Here is a 19,485-nt window from a genome sequence, read left to right as displayed (position 1 = left end):
AGGTCCAGTTATGCCATGGCTACGCTCCCTCTCTTCACTCACACTGGAGCTTTACTGGCAGAGAGATTGTAGGGGGTGAGAACCCTACAATAGACGACTGGCAATATTACAGTTTACGCAGCACTTTGAATGATTCCTCCCCAAAACATGGTTATTTTCCATCACTCACTCATACACGCTTTATGGTATTGCACTTGTAAAAAAAATAAAATAAAAATAAAACCCTGTCTGGAAGTACAGGTATGTTGAGTTTAAAATTTTCTGAGCACACAAAACTCAAGGCAAAGATGAGTGTAGTTACAAGAAAATGTTTAAATTTCTAATTACTTTACACAATCCGTGTCATAATACCAAAACAATGTAATTTTTGCAAGAAACATAACAAAACCATTTGAAATTGCCTGGATTTCTGCATCAATTGCCTAGCATTTAATTATCCTTGTCAGGTTATTATACTAACACACTGTCCAGTCTGAAGAAATAAAAACATTTACTAATAACTAAGTGTTTAATTAATGAGACAATTTGAACCGAAGCCAATGGAAAAAATTCTTAGGACATTACAACAATTCCTAAGACATTTCTGAAAGATGAGTGAAGTATGCTGATGGAAGCATTTCAGAGGTTCATAACCTAAAGTCATGGTGCAAGAAGACAATGACCCCAAACAACACAAGTAAATCATTAATAAAATGGTTTAAAGTAAAAAAAATCAAATCTCTTGTAGAGTGCAGATCTTTACCCAGTGGAGATGCTTTGACATGACATGGGATGAAGGTTCTTCTTGCAATAAAAAAAAATCAATTTAGCCATTCATTCATTAGAAAAGCATGAGATTATTTAATATCTCAAGACAGTCAAGATCTAGAAGCGGATGGTTATTCATAAGCATGATCTGCATAAGTGGACTATGCAGTGGGTAAGAGGTTTTAAATGGAAAAGCATAACCATCATGAGAGAGACAATAGCACACACAATCAGTTGTAATGTTAGGTGGGTTCAGAAAGAAAGTATGGCACAAATTGATTTGACAAGTCATTTCAAATAAATGGACATTTAATTTTCTATTCATTTTACTGTAAACTCTACACAGACTGTATTTTCACACTGACAAAGGAATATTCTGTGGGTTATTTTTCCTAATAGGCCATTGAAAATTGTGAAGTCACACATTTACAAGCTGGTACACCGGTCACCCATTGTGCAGTATAATCAAAAGGGTTTTTTCTCTCCTTTAAGGCAAGTCTTGACTAACTGGAAACAGTTAAATGACAATGTATGTATTCATTCTTAATTGTGCAATCAGGGGTAGCTTAAATCCTATTAACCTCACACAAGACACAAAATATGCATTGAAGGCCATGTGGCATTAAACCACCACTATTAGATTAGAAGACAATTTTTAACACTGAACCACAAACAAACAAATGCAAGGAAAAATGCAGATTAAGCACAGTGATGAAACTGGATTTCAAACCTGAATGAAATGACCAGGTGTAAACAGGGTCCAAGATGTGCATGTGTAAAGTGGAATCAGAAGATTCTAATGTTTAAGGCTTGAACAAAACCAGGACCCGTTGGAGCAATATACAAAACATTTATTTTTCTTTCTCCATAGGAAGTGCTTCAAAACCTACACATCTTTTTACTGGATTAAAGGGAAGGAAAAAAAGACGTAAAAAACAAACCTGCCACACGATCTTTCTGAAACATTATCAGTAATGAAATAAACTAACGTTAATAAACAGGACCCAAAACCTTCGCAGATCAAAACCACCCACAAAGATACGGTGTTTAAAACAAAAATGACATGTGGTGATCAATGTAACTACTTATTTTTTCCATCTTGTCCCTAAAGCAGTCAGGTTGCTAAAAGATGCAAGGGTTTTCCAATTACCCCCCATGGTCTGTGTGCGGGGTGTATGTGTGTGTGTTCATGCCTGAGCCAGTCTTTCAAGCACTCTGCGATACTCTCCCACAACTTCCTGGTAGCTCTTCTCAAGTTCTTCATGCTGTAACTTTGTGTCTATCTGATTGATGTGAGATGCCAGCTCCTCCGGGCGCAAACACTTGCGCATCTTCGCCAGCTCACGTTGGTTCTTCTGCGCAAAACATTTTACAACACATGGTATTAACAGGTTGAAAGAGACATTAAGTTATTGTTAATGACATGACTGAATAAAATGATACTATACAATGCATTTCAAAGTTAGAAAAGGTTTAATAGACTAAAGTAATTAAAGGAACAAATGTTTAAAATATACCTAGTTTTTAAGTAGAGATAAGCATACAATTTGATGGGCATTGATCAAAACAGATATACAAATCAACTCATTGGCTATTTATGTAAAAACTGGTTTTGTAGGGACAGAGCCAGCAGAAATGCTTGCATTTTAAAATAATATTTACATTGAGTCATATGTTTATTTGTTTATTAGGATTTTAACGTCATGTTTTACACTTTGGTTACATTCATGTCAGGAAACGGTAGCCACTCATTACACAAGATTCATCAGTTCACAAGGCTATATCGAACACAGTCTTGGACAATTCTGTATCTCCAATTCACCTCACTTGCAGGTCTTTGGACTGTGGGAGGAAACCAGAGCACCCGGAGGAAACCCACACAGACACGGGGAGAACATGCAAACTACACAGAAACGACCCGGACCGCCCCATCTGGGGATCAAACCCAGGACCTTCTTGCTGTGAGGCGACACTGCTACCCACTTAGCCACCGTGCTGCCCTTGAGTCATATACAATATTTCACCTAAGAGCTGAGGTGGCAAAACAAAGCACTGTTGTGTTACAACTTCTGTTCCACTGGACAGCATGTTTTGTAACTGCTAACAAGTTAATATGTTTATTTTCTATTCTCCCCTCTTTGTCTCTAGTCATTTTCAATTCCTAATTGTGAATCCGATGCCGCTTGAACAGCCCGCGATCTGATCAAGGAGAGCCGGATCACCACACACCCCCTTTAACACATGTCTGATCTGCAGCTGCTTCTTATCAGGAGTTTTAAATGATCTCCTTAATCAGCTTCTTGTTTTTACCATGGTTGCAACTTTTTTGTTGTTTCTACAGTTACTGTTTAATAATCACTTGAAATCAAGCTGAAAATCCACAATAAGTATAAATGTCACATTAAATTTTTTTTTTTAATAGCAAACTCTAAGAACATACATTTAATCTTGGTAAACACATACAAATGCAATATTCCTTGTAATATTAAATATAATATTATTTATACTGTGAAACTCCTGATATGGCACAGCTTTAAATAATGCATCTTTATTACTTACTTATTGCTATAATTTATATTAATATGGACAAATAAATACTTCCCAAAACTGCTATGTAAATAATATTTTTACTCGAGCATAATTAAAGAAGGCAAATTAACTTCACCTCTGCAATCAAATGGCTAAAAGGTTGACACATACTCTGTACGGTCCAAAAAGTCTTTTCTTTACTTCCAGCCGAAACTCTCTTGCCTTCTCCTCATCACTCATGTCTGTGTTTCTAAGACGGAGAATCTCATATACCCGCCTGGCATGTTTCTGCACACATGGTGAAAATAAAACGTTGGTAAACAGGTCAAAAGCAGTAACACAAAAGTAAACACAAGAAGATCTCAACATGTGTGGTCATCATCTCACTGGCTCTTTACCAAAGTATATCTATTAAAAAGGTTTAACAACAACATATTTTAATTAACCACAAGTATTATGAGAGAGTCAGCACCTAGTTAAAGAATCAAAGCACTAAGCTTCACATAGACTGGATCAGGGTCGATCATTTTTTCTGGTCATGGCACAGGCACCAGACTGTGATAATCACTCCTAAACAATATGGCCAAAAGTGAGATTGTGGGAAATAAAAGGGGGTGCGTGGATGTAATCGGTCCAGTTAAATAGTGGCCTAAGTGCAGAGAGAAAGAAGTCATACCGGGGCCACACTGAGGTGAACTCCCACCTATTCACAGTTAATGGCAAGCTTTCACCGGACTGTGTGTATGTAGGTGTGTAGTAAAAGGCCATCAGGAACTTCAAAGAAAAAAAAAGCTGACACTCTCCAAGCTAAAAAGCAAACCATTTGTGACGGTGGGTTATATGACAATGTGATATTAATAGTGCATTACTTCAAACTTTCTAAGAATACCACACATTTCAATACTTCTGTAACATGGCAAAATAATCTATAATAATGTTTTTTTTAAGAATATTACTGTTATATTTGTTTTTCAAATGTTTGATTCCCCCACCGCATCTGTACTGCTTGTACATTTTCCATTAATGCTTGTTTAACATTACCACTGGACCTTGACCCCCACTGTTTTGTTGACTAATAGTGACTAATGCCTTTTCATGGCTGGAATTTAACTGAGGCTAAATGTGCTGTATAACAAATTATAAACATAAATATTGCTCTATCTTAAATCGTTTAGCTTCCTGCTTGACATGTACATTACATGTGGTCCTTCACATCTGAGAGATATGTCTACTTGCAAACAATTGCAGATCCCAAAAGCAAATCCACAAAAAATAAAAAAAATAAAAAATAACTAAAACCACAAACTTGTTTTTATATGCAAAGGAAACAAAAGGCTCAAGTAAACCTGCTATTGTGGTTGCCAAGACAGAGAACAATGGTGGAAATTTTCACACCAAAAATTTTTGCATGAGAAAAATGCAAAACAAGAATCAAAGAAAGAATTAACTTTAAGTGTTCAAGCTAAGTGTGATCTCAACCTGCAAACACTCTAGCAGTAATAATGCACACAGCTGAGCAAATACATCTAAAAGATAAAAAGCGGTTACAAAACTTGTTCCTCCCCCATGCTCACATACAAACTATGGATATAAAACTAATGTTAACTCATATGGTAACATTAACATTTATCAGACACGTTTATCCAAAGTGACCAAATACAATGCAACAGTAAAGGCTTGGCAGTGGTGGGGCTTGAACTGGCAACCTTCAGATTACTAGTCTAGTATTTTACCCACCTAATAAGAGTCATTCATTTCCTACAGAACAGCTGTAATCTTTACAGAAGCCTTGACTGGTTTGTAGTAGCATGTTAGAGCATCCTCAAGAAGAAAGGTTCTAGTTCTTTAAGAGATTAAAAGAAAATATTACTGTCATAGTCTGCACCTCAGAACTTCCCAAAAAGGTACAACATACAACCTGTACATTATCAGAGTTCAGAGTAGAAAGAAAGCACTGATTCAACGTAGTTGGCGGGCTGAAGTTTTGGTTTCTAATTTGTACCAGAGATCCCTTTCTCGTAAACACACTGTATGCTGTATAAGTTATGTGAACTGAACCTTGTTTATCTTCAGTTTCTCACGAGCTTCTGTGGCCATCTCCTCACTGAAGCCCAGAGCCAATTTCTCTGTTGAGAAAGAGGGCAGAGCCATACACAGCTTTACCAGCACAAAGTCCCTCAGCTTCACGTAGTTCTCAGATGGGTCCTCCGCTGCAACAATTTAAAAAACAAACAAACAGTTAGACATTAGGTACCCCGTCATCAGGATGTCGTCAACAAATGGAAACAGTCTAACCATAAATGAGTTCTTCCACAAAAAGTATAGGGAAATCAGAATTTACAGATTCTGCTTTTAATCATTTATTTATTAGTAACCACTTCATCTGATCAGGGTCATGGTGGGTACAGAGCTATTCAGGAACACTGGACATAGGGGAAATACCTTAGGACATTACACATATACATACAGAAACAATTTGAGCAGCAAGGAAGGTTAACAGAGGAAACCAACGCAGACAAGTGAAGAACATGACACTATTTTACATTATTCCCATTTTTAAGGTTTAAAACATGAAATCAAGTATGTCAAGTTTATGGTGACTACATTGACCTGTTTATCTGCCACTATTCTCAATGGCCTTTACAGCTTCTAGCATTTACAGATTTCCTTCTTGCTTTTCCAGTAGGTTTGACTTGATAAGCTGGGCCATAAAATGCCCACCCAATGTGTTCAAATGTGAGGCGATGCCCTCTGCTGTAATCTGCTCATGTTGCACTGTGGTCAAGCCAGCTGCTGTTGTAAGTGGTGGATGCACACAGTCATTACCAACAACTGATTAAAAGTAAAACTAAAATTGATCTTTGAGCAGTAAAAAATAACACACCAAGAAATTTTGGACAGTGTAGCTGATGGATGTGGATGCCACACAGTACAGGTATTGGGTTCAAGCCTTGTTTTTGGCCACTGCTGTTAACACCTACATCTGCACTGATTTCCTCCACGCTCTTTGGTTTTCTCCTACCCCTCAAAAGCATGCAGAATGTGAACTGGCCAATCCAAACTGCCCAGGTGTTAGTGTGTAAGTAAATGCAAGTGTGTTGTCCTGCCCTCGCCCAAGACAGATTAACTGAAGAGTAACTATTTAGCATACATCAATGAATACAGTCATTTTGGGATTACAGAGGGACTAGAAACAAGCCTAGAAATAAAAGCATTCTAAATTAAGTCAGATGCAAGTTTTAAAAACAATACAATTAATACATATTTAAAAATTATTAACACCAGGCTCAGGGTAGGAGTACACTGGACAAGGACAAAGCGCCAATCTATGACAGGGCTTCAGCTAGACATAGCCAACCATGTCTGTGTAGAAGCCTGGCTGGCCAAATGCACAGATGAGATCTGAAACTGGATCTCAGAGGTGGTGAGCTAACGCAATGGACCGCTGCCCCACCCGAACACCTACTATAAATATATAATATAATAAATATTTTGCACCAGTCTCATTGTGCAATATAATAATGTAAAATATACAATATGATAGTAACTATTTTCAGTGTGTTATTTTAATTTCCATGTTTTTGTAGTCTGTTTTTTATTATTCTTGGCAAATGTTGTTTTATGCAAGTTTGCTTATGTGTAACACAATTGGTTTTATGATCTGAATTCATTCAGTGTGACAAATACACAGCAATTCCAAAAAGGAGTTTTATTAAATCTGATATTCTGTTTTAACTCCAGTCAGTTCCCTTTCAAATCATATATGCTGAAGAACAGAGTTATTGCTTCACTATGTGCACTGTAATGCCTGGACAGGGAGAAAGCCACATACGGAGACGAAAAAAGAAATTTTTTCGATATGTAGAGTAATGAACAGAAGACAGCAACTGAGACAAAAAAGTACAAAAAGAGAACAAAATAACAGGAGGAAAAAAAGAACAAAAGGCTGTACAAATGGTGGCTGCAGGTCTACCATGGTAGAGTGGAGCTGCGCATTCAGTTTGAATGAAAGCTAATCTCTCTCTCCCTACACAGCTCAATAATTATGCCATTGTGTGAGAGAGCCAGAGCAGCAGCATGTGGCCAGCACATTTCAGCAGCATACTGCCTGCAATTTACATACATCCCTCCCACCTTACCACACGCTGGACCAGAGTGCGCTGTACACAGCCATGGCAGAATTTAAATTCAGCCCGCAGCCTTGATAAGGAAGCTCACACAGGAAGTTTTAAAAAACTACCTATAAACTATTATGTTCCATTTGCATGAGGAAAATAGAAGACGCATTTTGTTTTTACAAGCCTCAAGGGCAACACTGGTTCACCTGAAAACCACTAACAAGTTCAGTATGACAACCAAATTGAGACAGCACTAATTCCAAGGCCGATCATTACACATATTACAATTTCAGCTAGTCAGCTGTTTAGGTAGGATTGGACATGACTTATCAAATTATAGTTGTTCTTGTGTTGTTTTCAAATATCACATTTGGGGTTTCCAGATTAATAAATGCTGACAAAGGAGGACTTCTGATTCTCTGTATGTGGGCTTAAATTGAATAGTATCACGTAATAAAAAAGTGAATACAGCAGTGCTGGCTTTGGAAAACATTTACTTAAGCAAAAACATTTTTCAAGATCACTGATAGAGAAAAATTTTTGTTTAAAATGAGAATATTGGCCAAACCTTGGAAAAAGTACTTTTATTTAATTTTCATTTTGCTAACAAGACTAGTTAACATAGCAATAACATTACTTGCAGTAATAGCTGGCTCTTTAAGTCTGATGGATATTAAATATAAAACATGGGTTGCTTTTACTTGGGAAAGTTTTTGTCCTAATGTCAGGTTATCTTTATTTTAGCTCCAATCTCAGCCCATCCCATTGCTCTGTGAAAGCATCTGTTGGCCCCATGCTACAATTACTACAAGTTTTGATTATCACACCTTACACCTAGTGAGAAAAGACAGGGTGATCAGCAAGTTTCACTCAAAATTTGTAAAGACAAAATGCACTTTCATGTCCCACAACATCCAGCCATGTTTATTATTTTTTCAAAGAATTGGTTTTAAGAATGTTTTTCGACTAAAAAAAATAAAAACATAAGTAAAATAAATCATGAAGGTACAAAAGGATCAGCAGGTTATACATCTGCACATTATAACAGATGGCTTTGACCTTATGTTTGGAAATAGGAAGAAGATTAATCAGGATGTTTGTATCGTACACCTGGGGTACATGTGCTATTTTTTGCACCTCTAAGAATTCGACTCATACTTTGTACAATTTCATAACTTTATGGCTTGACACACAGTATAGGCCTACACACATGTTGATGTCTGTTCTTACTGACTGTAACTGTTTTTGTTTGCTATGAATCTTTCTATACAATCTTTCTATAAAATGTCTAAAAAGCTAAAATCCCACTATTATCTTTAAAGCCAGCACAGGTTAAAACCATGTCGAGGCATGAACCATCCACCTCTGATACCCTTTCAAAGATTCAAGCAATTTGGATACCAGCATATTTGGCTGGCTCCATTTAGGTCAAGTCAAGTTTATTTTTAAAGCACATTTAAAGACTACAAGAGCCAACCAAAGTGCTGTACAATATAAAAATAAGGCAATAAATGTTATAAACGCTGTGTAAGGACCCTGGTCAAGTAAAGTCACTTCTATCTCAACCTACCTGTGATGTCCTGAACTTTGGGCGAGTTGCAGTAGAACCTGTGAACGGTCTCTAACAATTGAGCTCCGTGACCCTCTCCTTGAAATGGTGGCAGGATCAGCATCTGGCTGCAGAAGATTCAGACAGAGAGGTTTAAAGGCAGAACTTAAGGGGATTATGGGCAGAACAGCAGAAGTACATACACTAAAAACCTAAAGAAGCTAACACGGATCTGGCTCTTTGCTTGTCACATAGTGCTATAATCTACACACCCACAGCATCTCATCCTATTACATGGGAGTTCTACATGATACAATGAACAAAATGATAACCTGATACAGATATGACAATATGTATTGTTTAATACACATAATTCATGTCCAGACAGCAACTATTAGACTTGATATAATATCTACCAAAAGACTATTTTAGTTTATTCTCTTGGCCAACATAATGAAATGTTACCATGTTGTGCCAATCAATATATTATGTTGATTTTCAAAATGGGCTTTCTGATGGATGCTGCTGGTTTTGCCATCCTTATAATAAGCAAATGGGGTTTGGCTTAAAGGATATATAAGCCAGTAATTTGGGGCACTTAGGGACAAGAGAGCCAGAGATGTATAATTTTCTTTTCCCTTTTTTTGAAGAATAAAAGCAAGAGAAGGCATGTGCTTCCGTGGTAATTACCTGACACGTGGTCTGGTTTTGTCTGGGTATACGTAGTAATTATACACTGTCATGTAGCCAACCGTAGCGTAGAGAGTTTCCCCATCCTTATTGTATTTCTCGAATCTGTACCAGGAGAGGGAGAGAGAGAGAGCAAGAGAGAAGACAAAGGCAACCAGGTCAATCATAGGCATGCTCCCATGCACCAGACCCTCCATCAGTCTTTCACATCTTCTCTACTATGACCGTCTATCCTTGCACCCCCATGTCTCCTCTCGCATGCTGCTCATTTCCTCTCATGGCCTGCTGTCAGTGTGAGCACGCTGGAGCAGAGCGGTTGCAGTCTGTGCACCTGCTGTAGAGATTGAATGCATTATGCACTTAATTGGCGCACTGCAACTTAGAGAACAGAGCAGCGGCAAGAGGGAGGCATCTAGCCTCTTCAAATCTCTCCAGTCCATTTGCCTATTGTCAGATTTAATAGGTGCCAAACTAAAGAAAACACTAGCAAAGTCTCCCTTTCTATCACCAGAGATGCCATTCACTGTTTTTAAAAAGACAAGAGTATTCAGATAAGCCGCTTGCACTGAGAAAAATAAGAACAGCAAAGAAAAGAGACAAGCAGCACAAAGGCAAACTCTTACAAGACGAACAGTTCACCTCTATACAAGTGAAAATATAATTAAAGCAGTCTGGTAATTGGTCGCAAGCACCACAATGAGTGGTAGTTGGATCTGCTTGAACGTGTGTGTGTACATGTGTGCACCTGACCAGAAAAAAGAGGATTTAAAAAAAACAACGAAAAAACAAAAAACAACATACCCATTCATGTCCTGTACATTTGGTGCAGTCTGAGCCGAGTTCTCAAAAACTGTGTGTATGCTTTTAAATGTTTTTTCACCACAGTGTGTTGACATGCAACCAAATAATCCACTCACTGTCCACATTTAGCACCAAATGAATCATTTAACTGGTGAAAAAGAATGCACAGATTCTAACATTTTTGTTTATGGCACTGCTTAAAAACAAGTAAACACACTTGTAAAATAAATAGAATCTACACCCTTGTGCAAAAGGTCCAATTTCTATAAGATTGCGAGCAAAACTGGTTCGTTTGTTTTACAATTTGGTTTCATTCGTGACGGGACAGGTAATTACAGGTTACACATGATTCATCAGTTCAAGTTCAATATAAAACACCATCACGGATGATTTTGTAGCTCCATTTCACCTAAACTACAAGTCTATGGACCACGGGAGAAAACCGAAGTTCCCGGAGGAAGCCCATGCAGACACTAGGAAAACTCCAGAGTTTTCCAGAGCTCACGACTGCTCCAAGTGGGAATTGAACCTAGGACCTTTTCTCTGTGAGGTGTCAGCACTACCCACTTAGCCACCGAGCCGCCTAAGGAAAATTGAGGGAAAATAAATAAAAAAACAAAAAAGAAAACACATGATCATGAATGTTTTTCCCCATGGTATAAACTGCTAACAGCAAAGCCCTAATGAGCCGCAACAAAACAATGCTGTTTAAACAGTTCTGTTCAGTCAACGTAAGTTAATTTCCATGTGAGAACAGTAAGAAAGCATGACGGCAGATTAGAGTACTAACTAATCCTGATCAGAGTTTGCAACTAAAAGGTGCACCAACTCCACAGTGTGCAATGTTTTAAACAATCTTGAATCAAAACATTAAATGAAATAAAGTGACTAAATTCATTAACAGATGTCTCAAAACATAAATAGCTCGGCAGAAAAGGTGTAGACTGGGACGTACACACTATTTTAACTGTGAATTTCTACAGGACTAAAGTGATATTACACATACCATGATAAACATTTGAGCTCTACTGCCCAGTTCTAGTACATTTGCCTTTTTACCATTTTAGGATTGAAGAGAGAGAAAAAAGTGCAAAATTAAGTACAGACAAGAGACCTGAACAAGGGTCCTAAAAACCCAGTCGACCTCTGCAGCTCCCTGCCTGGCAAAATATAATTATAAAATAAGAGTTTGTTTCAAATGCTTTATAAAGATAATGAATGTGTGAATATCCAAAACCAAGTCTAAGGCGTCTTTGACCAATGGGTTCTTAGTGCCTGGTTTCATGCAAGTATCGAGACTAAAAGAACTTACACAAGAAAGAAGTCCCAGTGGTCATCATCAACATCAATGAAGCTGGCTGTCTCAATAAACCACATGAGGAAAGTCTGGAGGCGTTCATGGTACTCTCTAAATCCTGGACTTAAAACATCTGCCTACAAAGCAAAAAGCAAACAAAGAGATTTACATCACAACTGTTTCATTAAGCAGGCACCAAAGATTTCTTCATATAGAGCAATGAAACAAATGAAAGAGTTTTATACTGTATAGATTGTAGTAAAAAGTATGGATTAGGTGGACTTTTAAAAATCCAAAACACACCCCAACCCATAGGCCCTACCAAGCCAAAAACTTAGTAAGGAACAACTTCCATCATTACCTTGTGTATCATGTAAGTCAGATCTGCTCCCTCTTCCACATTGTGAACTTTGTAGGTGTGCAGGAGGCTTCCGAACGGCTTGAAGTTGGCCTCTTTCTCCAAAAGCGAGAGAAAGTCATCTGTATTACAGCTGAAGCCTGGAGGAATAATCTCTCTGAGCTTCCCTTCGACATCATCAGGCTGAAAACACAAACACATGACAAACACATTAGATGACTTGGAATAGATCAGAAAAAAACTTTTCTATTAAAATTATATACACAAACTTAAAGACTGGAACATTTATTTACAAAAGTTTAACTGTACGAGTGGTAGTACGCGTTCTGATCTAAAACATCTAGTTTAGTTAACAGGGCCTGGTGTTCTTTGTATTGCATACATTAAGTAACAGTAGGTAGGTGACAAGTCCTTTTCTGTATTTCTCAGTGCTCTCTGGCCTTTCGTCTAACCTCAATGGAGCCACAACACAATAAAACCCTATTGTTCCATCATTAGGCTATACTTCAGCCTTGATTGACATAACACGCGTGGAATTAAAAAGGAAAGAATACATATTTTTGGCGAACAAAACCGAGAACCATTAGGCAATTAGTACTGTCAGCTGAGTAGGCCGTCAACCCCCCTCTCTTCCATCCTCTGTGAAAGACCACTTAATTGAATACATTTACTACTTATCTTAAAACATGAATATTTGATGAAGTCTCCACATAATAATGCATCTCCGCTTCTCACAGGGCAATAAAATTTAATGAATTGATCTCAACCTTAACAAAAAAAACCCTACACACACACACCAAAAAAACAGGCATCTATAATAGGTCCCTCTCCTCTAAGCCTGGTGAGCGAACTCAATCAAACGAGTTTGCCCTTGCCATTCAGAGCCTCCTGGGCAGACAAAAGACCCCTCCTTTAGCCTCTGTTGAGATTTTTTTACTCAGCAGAATGCACAGTGGCTTCAGCTGCGATGTTTGCATTGTATCCATTTCCATGCGGATTGACACGAGAACACTTTGTATTAAGTTGCTAAGCAGGGCCTTTGGCACCATTTAGACACATGATGGGCATTAGTTCTGTAGCAGGCCTCTCGCTGCTCCACATTAAAAACAGGGAAATGAAGAAGGACAAGGACAAAGTGCGCAACAAAAGGCTAATGCAACACGCCGCTAATTCCTGCTCTTTCAGACATCAGCTAATATCAGCCAGGAAGCAATGCACCTGCGTCTGAGAAACACTTCACTATTGTTGCTGCTCAACTGCATTTCTGACGAATAAGTGAATCAGGGAATGCACATAAAAGCAAAGTACAAACAAGTCATATTGTCCCTGCTCTCTTCTATACAACATTTACAAATTGCACAATCTCCTGTATAAAGGGTGCATTGTTAGGTCACTATATTAACTAACTGGGCTTCTTCAAAGCTTTTAGTCTATTTGAGAGTACGTCATCTTTTCAACCGAGAGCTTAAACGCCAGTGTGGGATCTAATTCTTACATAAAAGGTTTCATTTTAATTAAAAACCATCGTGTTCTGTAAATAAAAGGGGAAATCAAGTGCCCCAGCATGAGCAGCAGTTCTCTTCTGCAGAAGAGCCAGACACAAACCTACTATTCTAGATCTCAAATGTACAAATCTTAATTTCAGAAACGTTGGGACAGTTTGTTAAATGCTAAAATTTGTAAGTTTTGTTCAACCTGTTTAAAATTGAGCCAGATGACACATTTTTAAATGCAATTCTTCTATTATGCAAATGTTTGGCTATGCAAGGGTTTTCATGGTCTTATTTTCTGTTTAATAATCTACCCTATGTTCTAGCACCACAACTCTCTGATTAAGCTGCCATGCAACTGGAACATGCAGGATGTACCTTGGCGGTCTCATGTTGAAATAAGTATGAAAGTCCATATTAAAAATGCCATCAGACCACAATATGAACTCAAACTCAAAGAAGTTAATGTGATTTCAGGTTGTTTTTGACATGTGACTTACAATTACAATTACAGAGAATCAGTACTTTTTGGTTACACTGTGACATTAGACAACAGTGAATCTTATTTATATATTTATAAACTGAACATACAATTAAATATATCAATGATTAATTGGTTAACCAATAAAAAAATCATTGTTTGAATAATAATGTCAGTTTAAAAGGTGATCTGGATTCATTTTAAACAGCTGACGCTTGATTTGAACTTTTGGGGCTCACCCAAAATACACAGCCATCAGTTTCTTAAAGATAAAGTGTGCTGCTGTTCTAATCTGAGAAGAAAAAAATCTTTTAAGCACTTATATTATTGAAATAATCTGAACTAATACGCATTACATCACAAACTGAAGCTGTTTTGTGTCTGTATAAGACAGCACTGCATGAACTATAGTTCTAAAAAATGCTAATGACAAATCTCTATATGGGATTTATAAAAGATTAATAATACATTTCTCATCCTGATCTCTTATTTTTTTCTCACATTGAAAGTTTTTTTTTTTTTTAAGTGTTAGTCTGTAGACTGAACATAAGCTTCAGCATCAACTCTTTAGTTAGAGAGGACATTAAAGTTAATTCTGTTAAGCAAAGTATAGTCTTACCTCCACACAGTCAAACTTTTCGGTGACTCTGGAATCATACTTTACTTTAAACAGTGTGCTTAAATTGCCAGCAGTGTAGTACAACTGAATCTGAAGTCCTTTGTATCCAAAAGCCACTTCACTATCAGAAAATAAAACAACATTTTTAGGTAACTGGTAATCAAATCCACAACACAAAGTGTTTAAAAAGGTCAAAGCTTTCTAATCCACTATACATGTTCATTACAAGTGTAAGTAAAGTTTTGATCTGAACTGTATAGCTGACATATATCCAAGTTAATAAACTAATCTAGTGTGTCACCCAGATGTAGAATCTTGAACTTTAGAAACTACTTACTCATCACCGAAAAGCTGATGGCTGTACTCCGGGTGAAATGTTGTGCTTTCATCTTCTATATCTTCTGGAAAACGCACTGAAAAAAGCAAAAGGAATGCGTTATTGTTGTTATTGTGCATGGGTCAATTATCATTCAAAATGTAAAACCTCTTAAATATCTGGAAGCATTAGGTATCATTAAAATCTGTGTTTACATATAAATAACAATTTGAAGGAATGTTTTGTGTGATATTAAACAGATTATTACATTTCTAAAACAATAAAAGGACAGAAAACATGTTGCCACATAACACACTCATCATGGATGTCTAATGACATTTATGGGTGCAGTTGATTCAGACTGTATGTGTAAGCTAAAAGTTAAAGTTTACCTAATTTTAAGCATATTGCTTCGTTGGTGTCACATTTATACTCCGCCAGCTTCTTCTCCATCTCATTTACACCTGGAGAACATAAAATATCAAAGAAGTTAAAGAGTAATATGAATGAAACTGCAACTCAAAGTGCGACTATTGTTACTTAAAGACATTTTAAAAACTGGCTGCTGCAGCTCATTTTGAGATTAATTAGTTGTCTAAAAGTCTAAAAATGCATATTGGTCCTTAAACTCTAAAAATAAAATTGCTTACCTAAGCAATATAATCTGGGCTGCAACTATTTATCTGGCAATAAATCACCACTACTGGGTATTTTCACTTAATACAAATTTAACTTCATTACTTCATTATTTTGGAAACCTTAATTTAATCTTTTCACATTTGTAACTACACTATGTCTCTTATCAATTCTATGCCTAAAGAGTCAGCTACACCATCTAAATTGTGTTAGGAACTTGATTATTTTGATATTGGTATTTTGTGTTTCAAAAAGCAAACCAGTGAAAATAAGGTTTCCATTTACCCAAAAACAGATTCCCACTACAGCTACAGGAGTGACTACACAAAGTGCAGTCACACTGGTTGTAAAATACAGTTTAATAACTGAACTGAGTATGATCATACTTAGATTCAGCACTTCAGGATTAACAATCATATTTAGCTGCTGTCTGAAAGTTGGAAACAAAAGAAAAATGAGAAAAAAACAAATTTATTGGTTTTCCTTGTCCCAGATATGGGGGTATGGCTGTGTGTGGACCCCCTCATCGGCAGGTGATAAAAATAGTTACAAAAAGTTTACCTAGTTACATAGGCAGAAAAGTTTACACACAAATACAAAATACCCACTCTGCCTTCCTTACCTTGCTATCACTGTTAAAACAGTAATAGCTAACAGCTCAGCAAACAATACGGTGAATTAACAGAGATGATTGTGAGATGGTGACTTAGAAGTGCATAAGCCCACACAGTGTATATAATACTAACATCACTGCCAATGAACCGTAAGCTATTAACTGTAACCACTGACCATTTAAAATATTCAGTCAGAACTTGGAATGAGTTGTTAGCTACCAGCTACTGTTTCAAATCTACATTCATGATGCTGAACTGGCTCAGGTTCAGTTTAATGTGGTTATGTCCAGCTTACTGTTTTACAGTAACTGGTATGGTCTATTCTGCATCTACTGTACATTACTTGATCTGTACGTTTTACATTTACGTTTTTTTGATGTGTTCCTGATGTTGGGGTGAATCTTATGTAGATTATTGTTTGTGTGTGTGTGTTCCATTGCCATTTATTTTTAATGTATTCATTTATAAGGGGCCATGCCGTTATTAATACAGTCAAATGACTTCTTACTTTTGTGTGACCAATAATACCAGGCTAATACTGAATGTGACAGTCCTCAGTATTTAGTAGGGCAGCACGGTGGCTCAGTGGGTAGCACTGTCGCCTCACAGCAAGAAGGTCCTGGGTTCGATTCCCAGGTGGGTCGGTCCGAGTCCTTTCTGCGTGGAGTTTGCATGTTCTTCCCGTGTCTGTGTGGGTTTCCTCCGGATGCTCCGGTTTCCTCCCACAGTCCAAAGACGTGCAAGTGAGGTGAATTGGAGATACTAAATTGTCCAGGACTGTGTTTGATATAAACTTGTGAACTGATGAATCTTGTGTAATGAGTAACTACCGTTCCTGTCATGAATGTAACCGAAGTGTAAAACATGACGTTAAAATCCTAATAAACAAACAAACCACCCAGGTATTTAGTACCAGTATTCTTTTACAAATGATTTTTTGTAGCCTAGCTGTAGCCTAGTGGTTAAGGTGCTGGTCCAGTAATCAGAAGGTTGCCGGTTCAAACCTCACCACTGCCAGGTTGCTGTTGGGCCCTTGAGCAAGGCCCTTAACCCTCAATTGCTTAGATTGTATAGTGTCACAGTACTGTAAGTCGCTTTGGATAAAAGTGTCTGCTAAATGCTGAAATTTCTGCAACTACAGTCAAGAGTGATATCACAGCAGTTAAATTAACTTTCTTCAACGCCGGAGCTTAGACTATTTAAAGAAAGAAAAAAACGGAGAAACCAACACACTGGCGGTTAACTCTTATCAAAAATCCCATGTTAAAATACCTTTTATACAGTTATTTTTAAATCTCCAGAAACCCCCACACAGACACCACACGCAGCGTAGTTTTTTTGCAGATAGCTTCTGATACTGACTCGCTTAGCCAGTAGTTAAACTGGGATGTAAAATTAAAACATTCTGCCCGGCTGAATTTTACAACCCACTGTTTAACACGCTTCAGTAACGCTAGTGTGTACAAGAGTAAATATAATCACTACAAGCAGATCACTTCAGAGAATTCCAGTTAGTCAGTCAGTTAGCCACGTAGCTAGCTGTCAGAAAACAAAGCTAACATGCTAACCAGAACATCATCTGTCGTTTACCACTGTAGTCAGTATTTTCAGTTAGCAGCACTGTTAGAGTTACCGGAGTAGCATTGGTTTAATACTAGATTAAATTATATATGATATAATGCTAGTGAAATTATTCTATATAAATATAAACAATAAAACTCTTACCCGCCATTTCCATACACTCCACACCATATAACCCGCGAAATGCAAAAGCACTTCCTGTTTACCCACGTGCTTCCGTTGGTTTGACGTTGTCGCGTGGTCATAAGCCCCTCCCCTTTCCCTCTCAGCAGTTCAGCCTTGGCATCTTCAGTGAACCTGAACTTCACGTTCAATATAATCCTATAATAAACACATTTATTTTTAACAAACTTCTTTAGTCTGGTTGGGCTTGCGGTGTGTCCAAGGAAGGTAGGCAGGTACAGGGTAGGAATTCACCATGGACAAGGCAAGACATATTTCTTAACCCACTAACTTAAACAAAGGCAAGTAAATCACATTTTGCATGCTAGAGAAAAACTATAAGGACATATGGAGAACATACCAAAATTATTTACAGGCAGAGGCTGGCCCAAGAGGCAAGAATCAAACACATGTACTCTAGACCCTGGTGCTGTGTGGCACCCACACACCTGCTGAGTGAGCAGCACTATCTTTAAAACAACAATCATTTACATTTTCGGCATTTAGCAGACGCTCTTATCCAGAGCGACTTACAAAAGTGCTTGTGAACATTACCTTACTCTAGTTTAAAAAGACAACAGTCCAAGCAGTGGCGGTTCTAGGGGGGGCCCAGCGGGGGCCAGTGCCTCTGTGACAACCAGCTTGGCCCCCTTAGGAATACAGTATATGTAACTCAAATTGAATGTGAAAAAGAAAAGGACTGAATAAATGACATTTAAGCAGAGCAAATGCCTTAAATTATGATTCTTTGTTGATCTGTTTACATCTAACTCAAGAAAATGTAGACTGAAAACTGCATAAATAAAATGTTGAATTCTATTGAATATCGACTGTTTCCTCTTAATGCCCACAATGCACATTTGGGCAGAAAGTAGTTGGCCCCTCTAACATAGCCTCTGGCCCCTGCCTGGCCCCCCCACCTCACATGGTCTAGAACCGCCACTGAGTCCAAGAATACAAATCTGCTGAAAACCCTGTTAGAACCAAAGGTGTTTTTTATATATGCAAGAAATAAAGAGCATTAGTAAGTGTATGTCAGCTTAAGTGCTTAGTAAAGAGGTGGGTTTTTAATTGTCTTCTGAAGACAGTGAGATATTCAGATGTTCAGACAGACATAAGGGAAGCTCGTTCCATCACTTGAATGCAAGTACAGAAAAGAGCCTTGATACTTGTCTTTCTCGAGTTCTGGCTGAAGGATCAAGTCGGGCAAGACTAGTGGCTCAGAGGTTGCGTGATACAGAGCGGGTTTTTTTTTTAGAATATAGAATATATACAATCAAATACAAGTACAGTTTCACAGTAACCATTTTAAAGGTTATTAAATAATAACCACAACTGATCATGTTTAAAATATCTCACGTCTCAGTCAGAGCTATTGCTGGTCTTACATGGGTAAGTTTGTATCTCCCTGTTTATCTGTATTTCAGACAAATTATAAAAATACGACCATGTGCATTTAATTAGACACACAGTACATCTATTGGTTTTATGACCTTG

At 37.6% G+C, this 19,485-nt stretch overlaps 1 protein-coding gene across 2 annotated transcripts; it reads right to left on the bottom strand.

The window, feature by feature from the left end:
• Nucleotides 1–1,583: 1,583 nt before the first annotated feature.
• Nucleotides 1,584–18,038, bottom strand: hat1 (histone acetyltransferase 1). 2 transcript variants are annotated; one of them, XM_063005822.1, is made up of 11 exons: nt 17,971–18,038; nt 15,388–15,459; nt 15,017–15,092; nt 14,680–14,800; nt 12,093–12,272; nt 11,747–11,868; nt 9,634–9,738; nt 8,965–9,071; nt 5,335–5,486; nt 3,448–3,564; nt 1,584–2,102 (listed from the first exon to the last, which is right to left on the bottom strand). In XM_063005822.1, the coding sequence occupies exons 1-11, from the start codon at nt 17,981–17,983 to the stop codon at nt 1,935–1,937; spliced, it is 1,233 nt and encodes a 410-aa protein (XP_062861892.1). In that variant the 5' UTR covers nt 17,984–18,038; the 3' UTR covers nt 1,584–1,934. The 2 variants fall into 2 exon arrangements, with proteins under 2 accessions (XP_062861892.1, XP_062861894.1); XM_063005824.1 differs by lacking the exon at nt 17,971–18,038 and adding an exon at nt 16,754–16,773.
• Nucleotides 18,039–19,485: the final 1,447 nt, after the last annotated feature.

Source organism: Trichomycterus rosablanca, chromosome 12, assembly GCF_030014385.1.
Source record: "Trichomycterus rosablanca isolate fTriRos1 chromosome 12, fTriRos1.hap1, whole genome shotgun sequence".
NCBI classification, from domain to species: domain Eukaryota; kingdom Metazoa; phylum Chordata; class Actinopteri; order Siluriformes; family Trichomycteridae; genus Trichomycterus; species Trichomycterus rosablanca.
The sequence above is the reverse complement of the archived record's forward strand: the minus strand, read 5'-3'. Positions and strand labels throughout refer to the sequence as shown.

What these genes read in the sequence shown, in the direction of transcription:
- hat1 (XM_063005822.1), bottom strand. An exon ending in AGCAATATGCTTAAAATTAG is followed by an intron (nt 15,093 to 15,387) that starts GTAAACTTTAAC and finishes TGCTTTTTTCAG; the next exon opens with TGCGTTTTCCAGAAGATATA. An exon ending in TGACTTACATGATACACAAG is followed by an intron (nt 11,869 to 12,092) that starts GTAATGATGGAA and finishes TTTGCTTTGTAG; the next exon opens with GCAGATGTTTTAAGTCCAGG.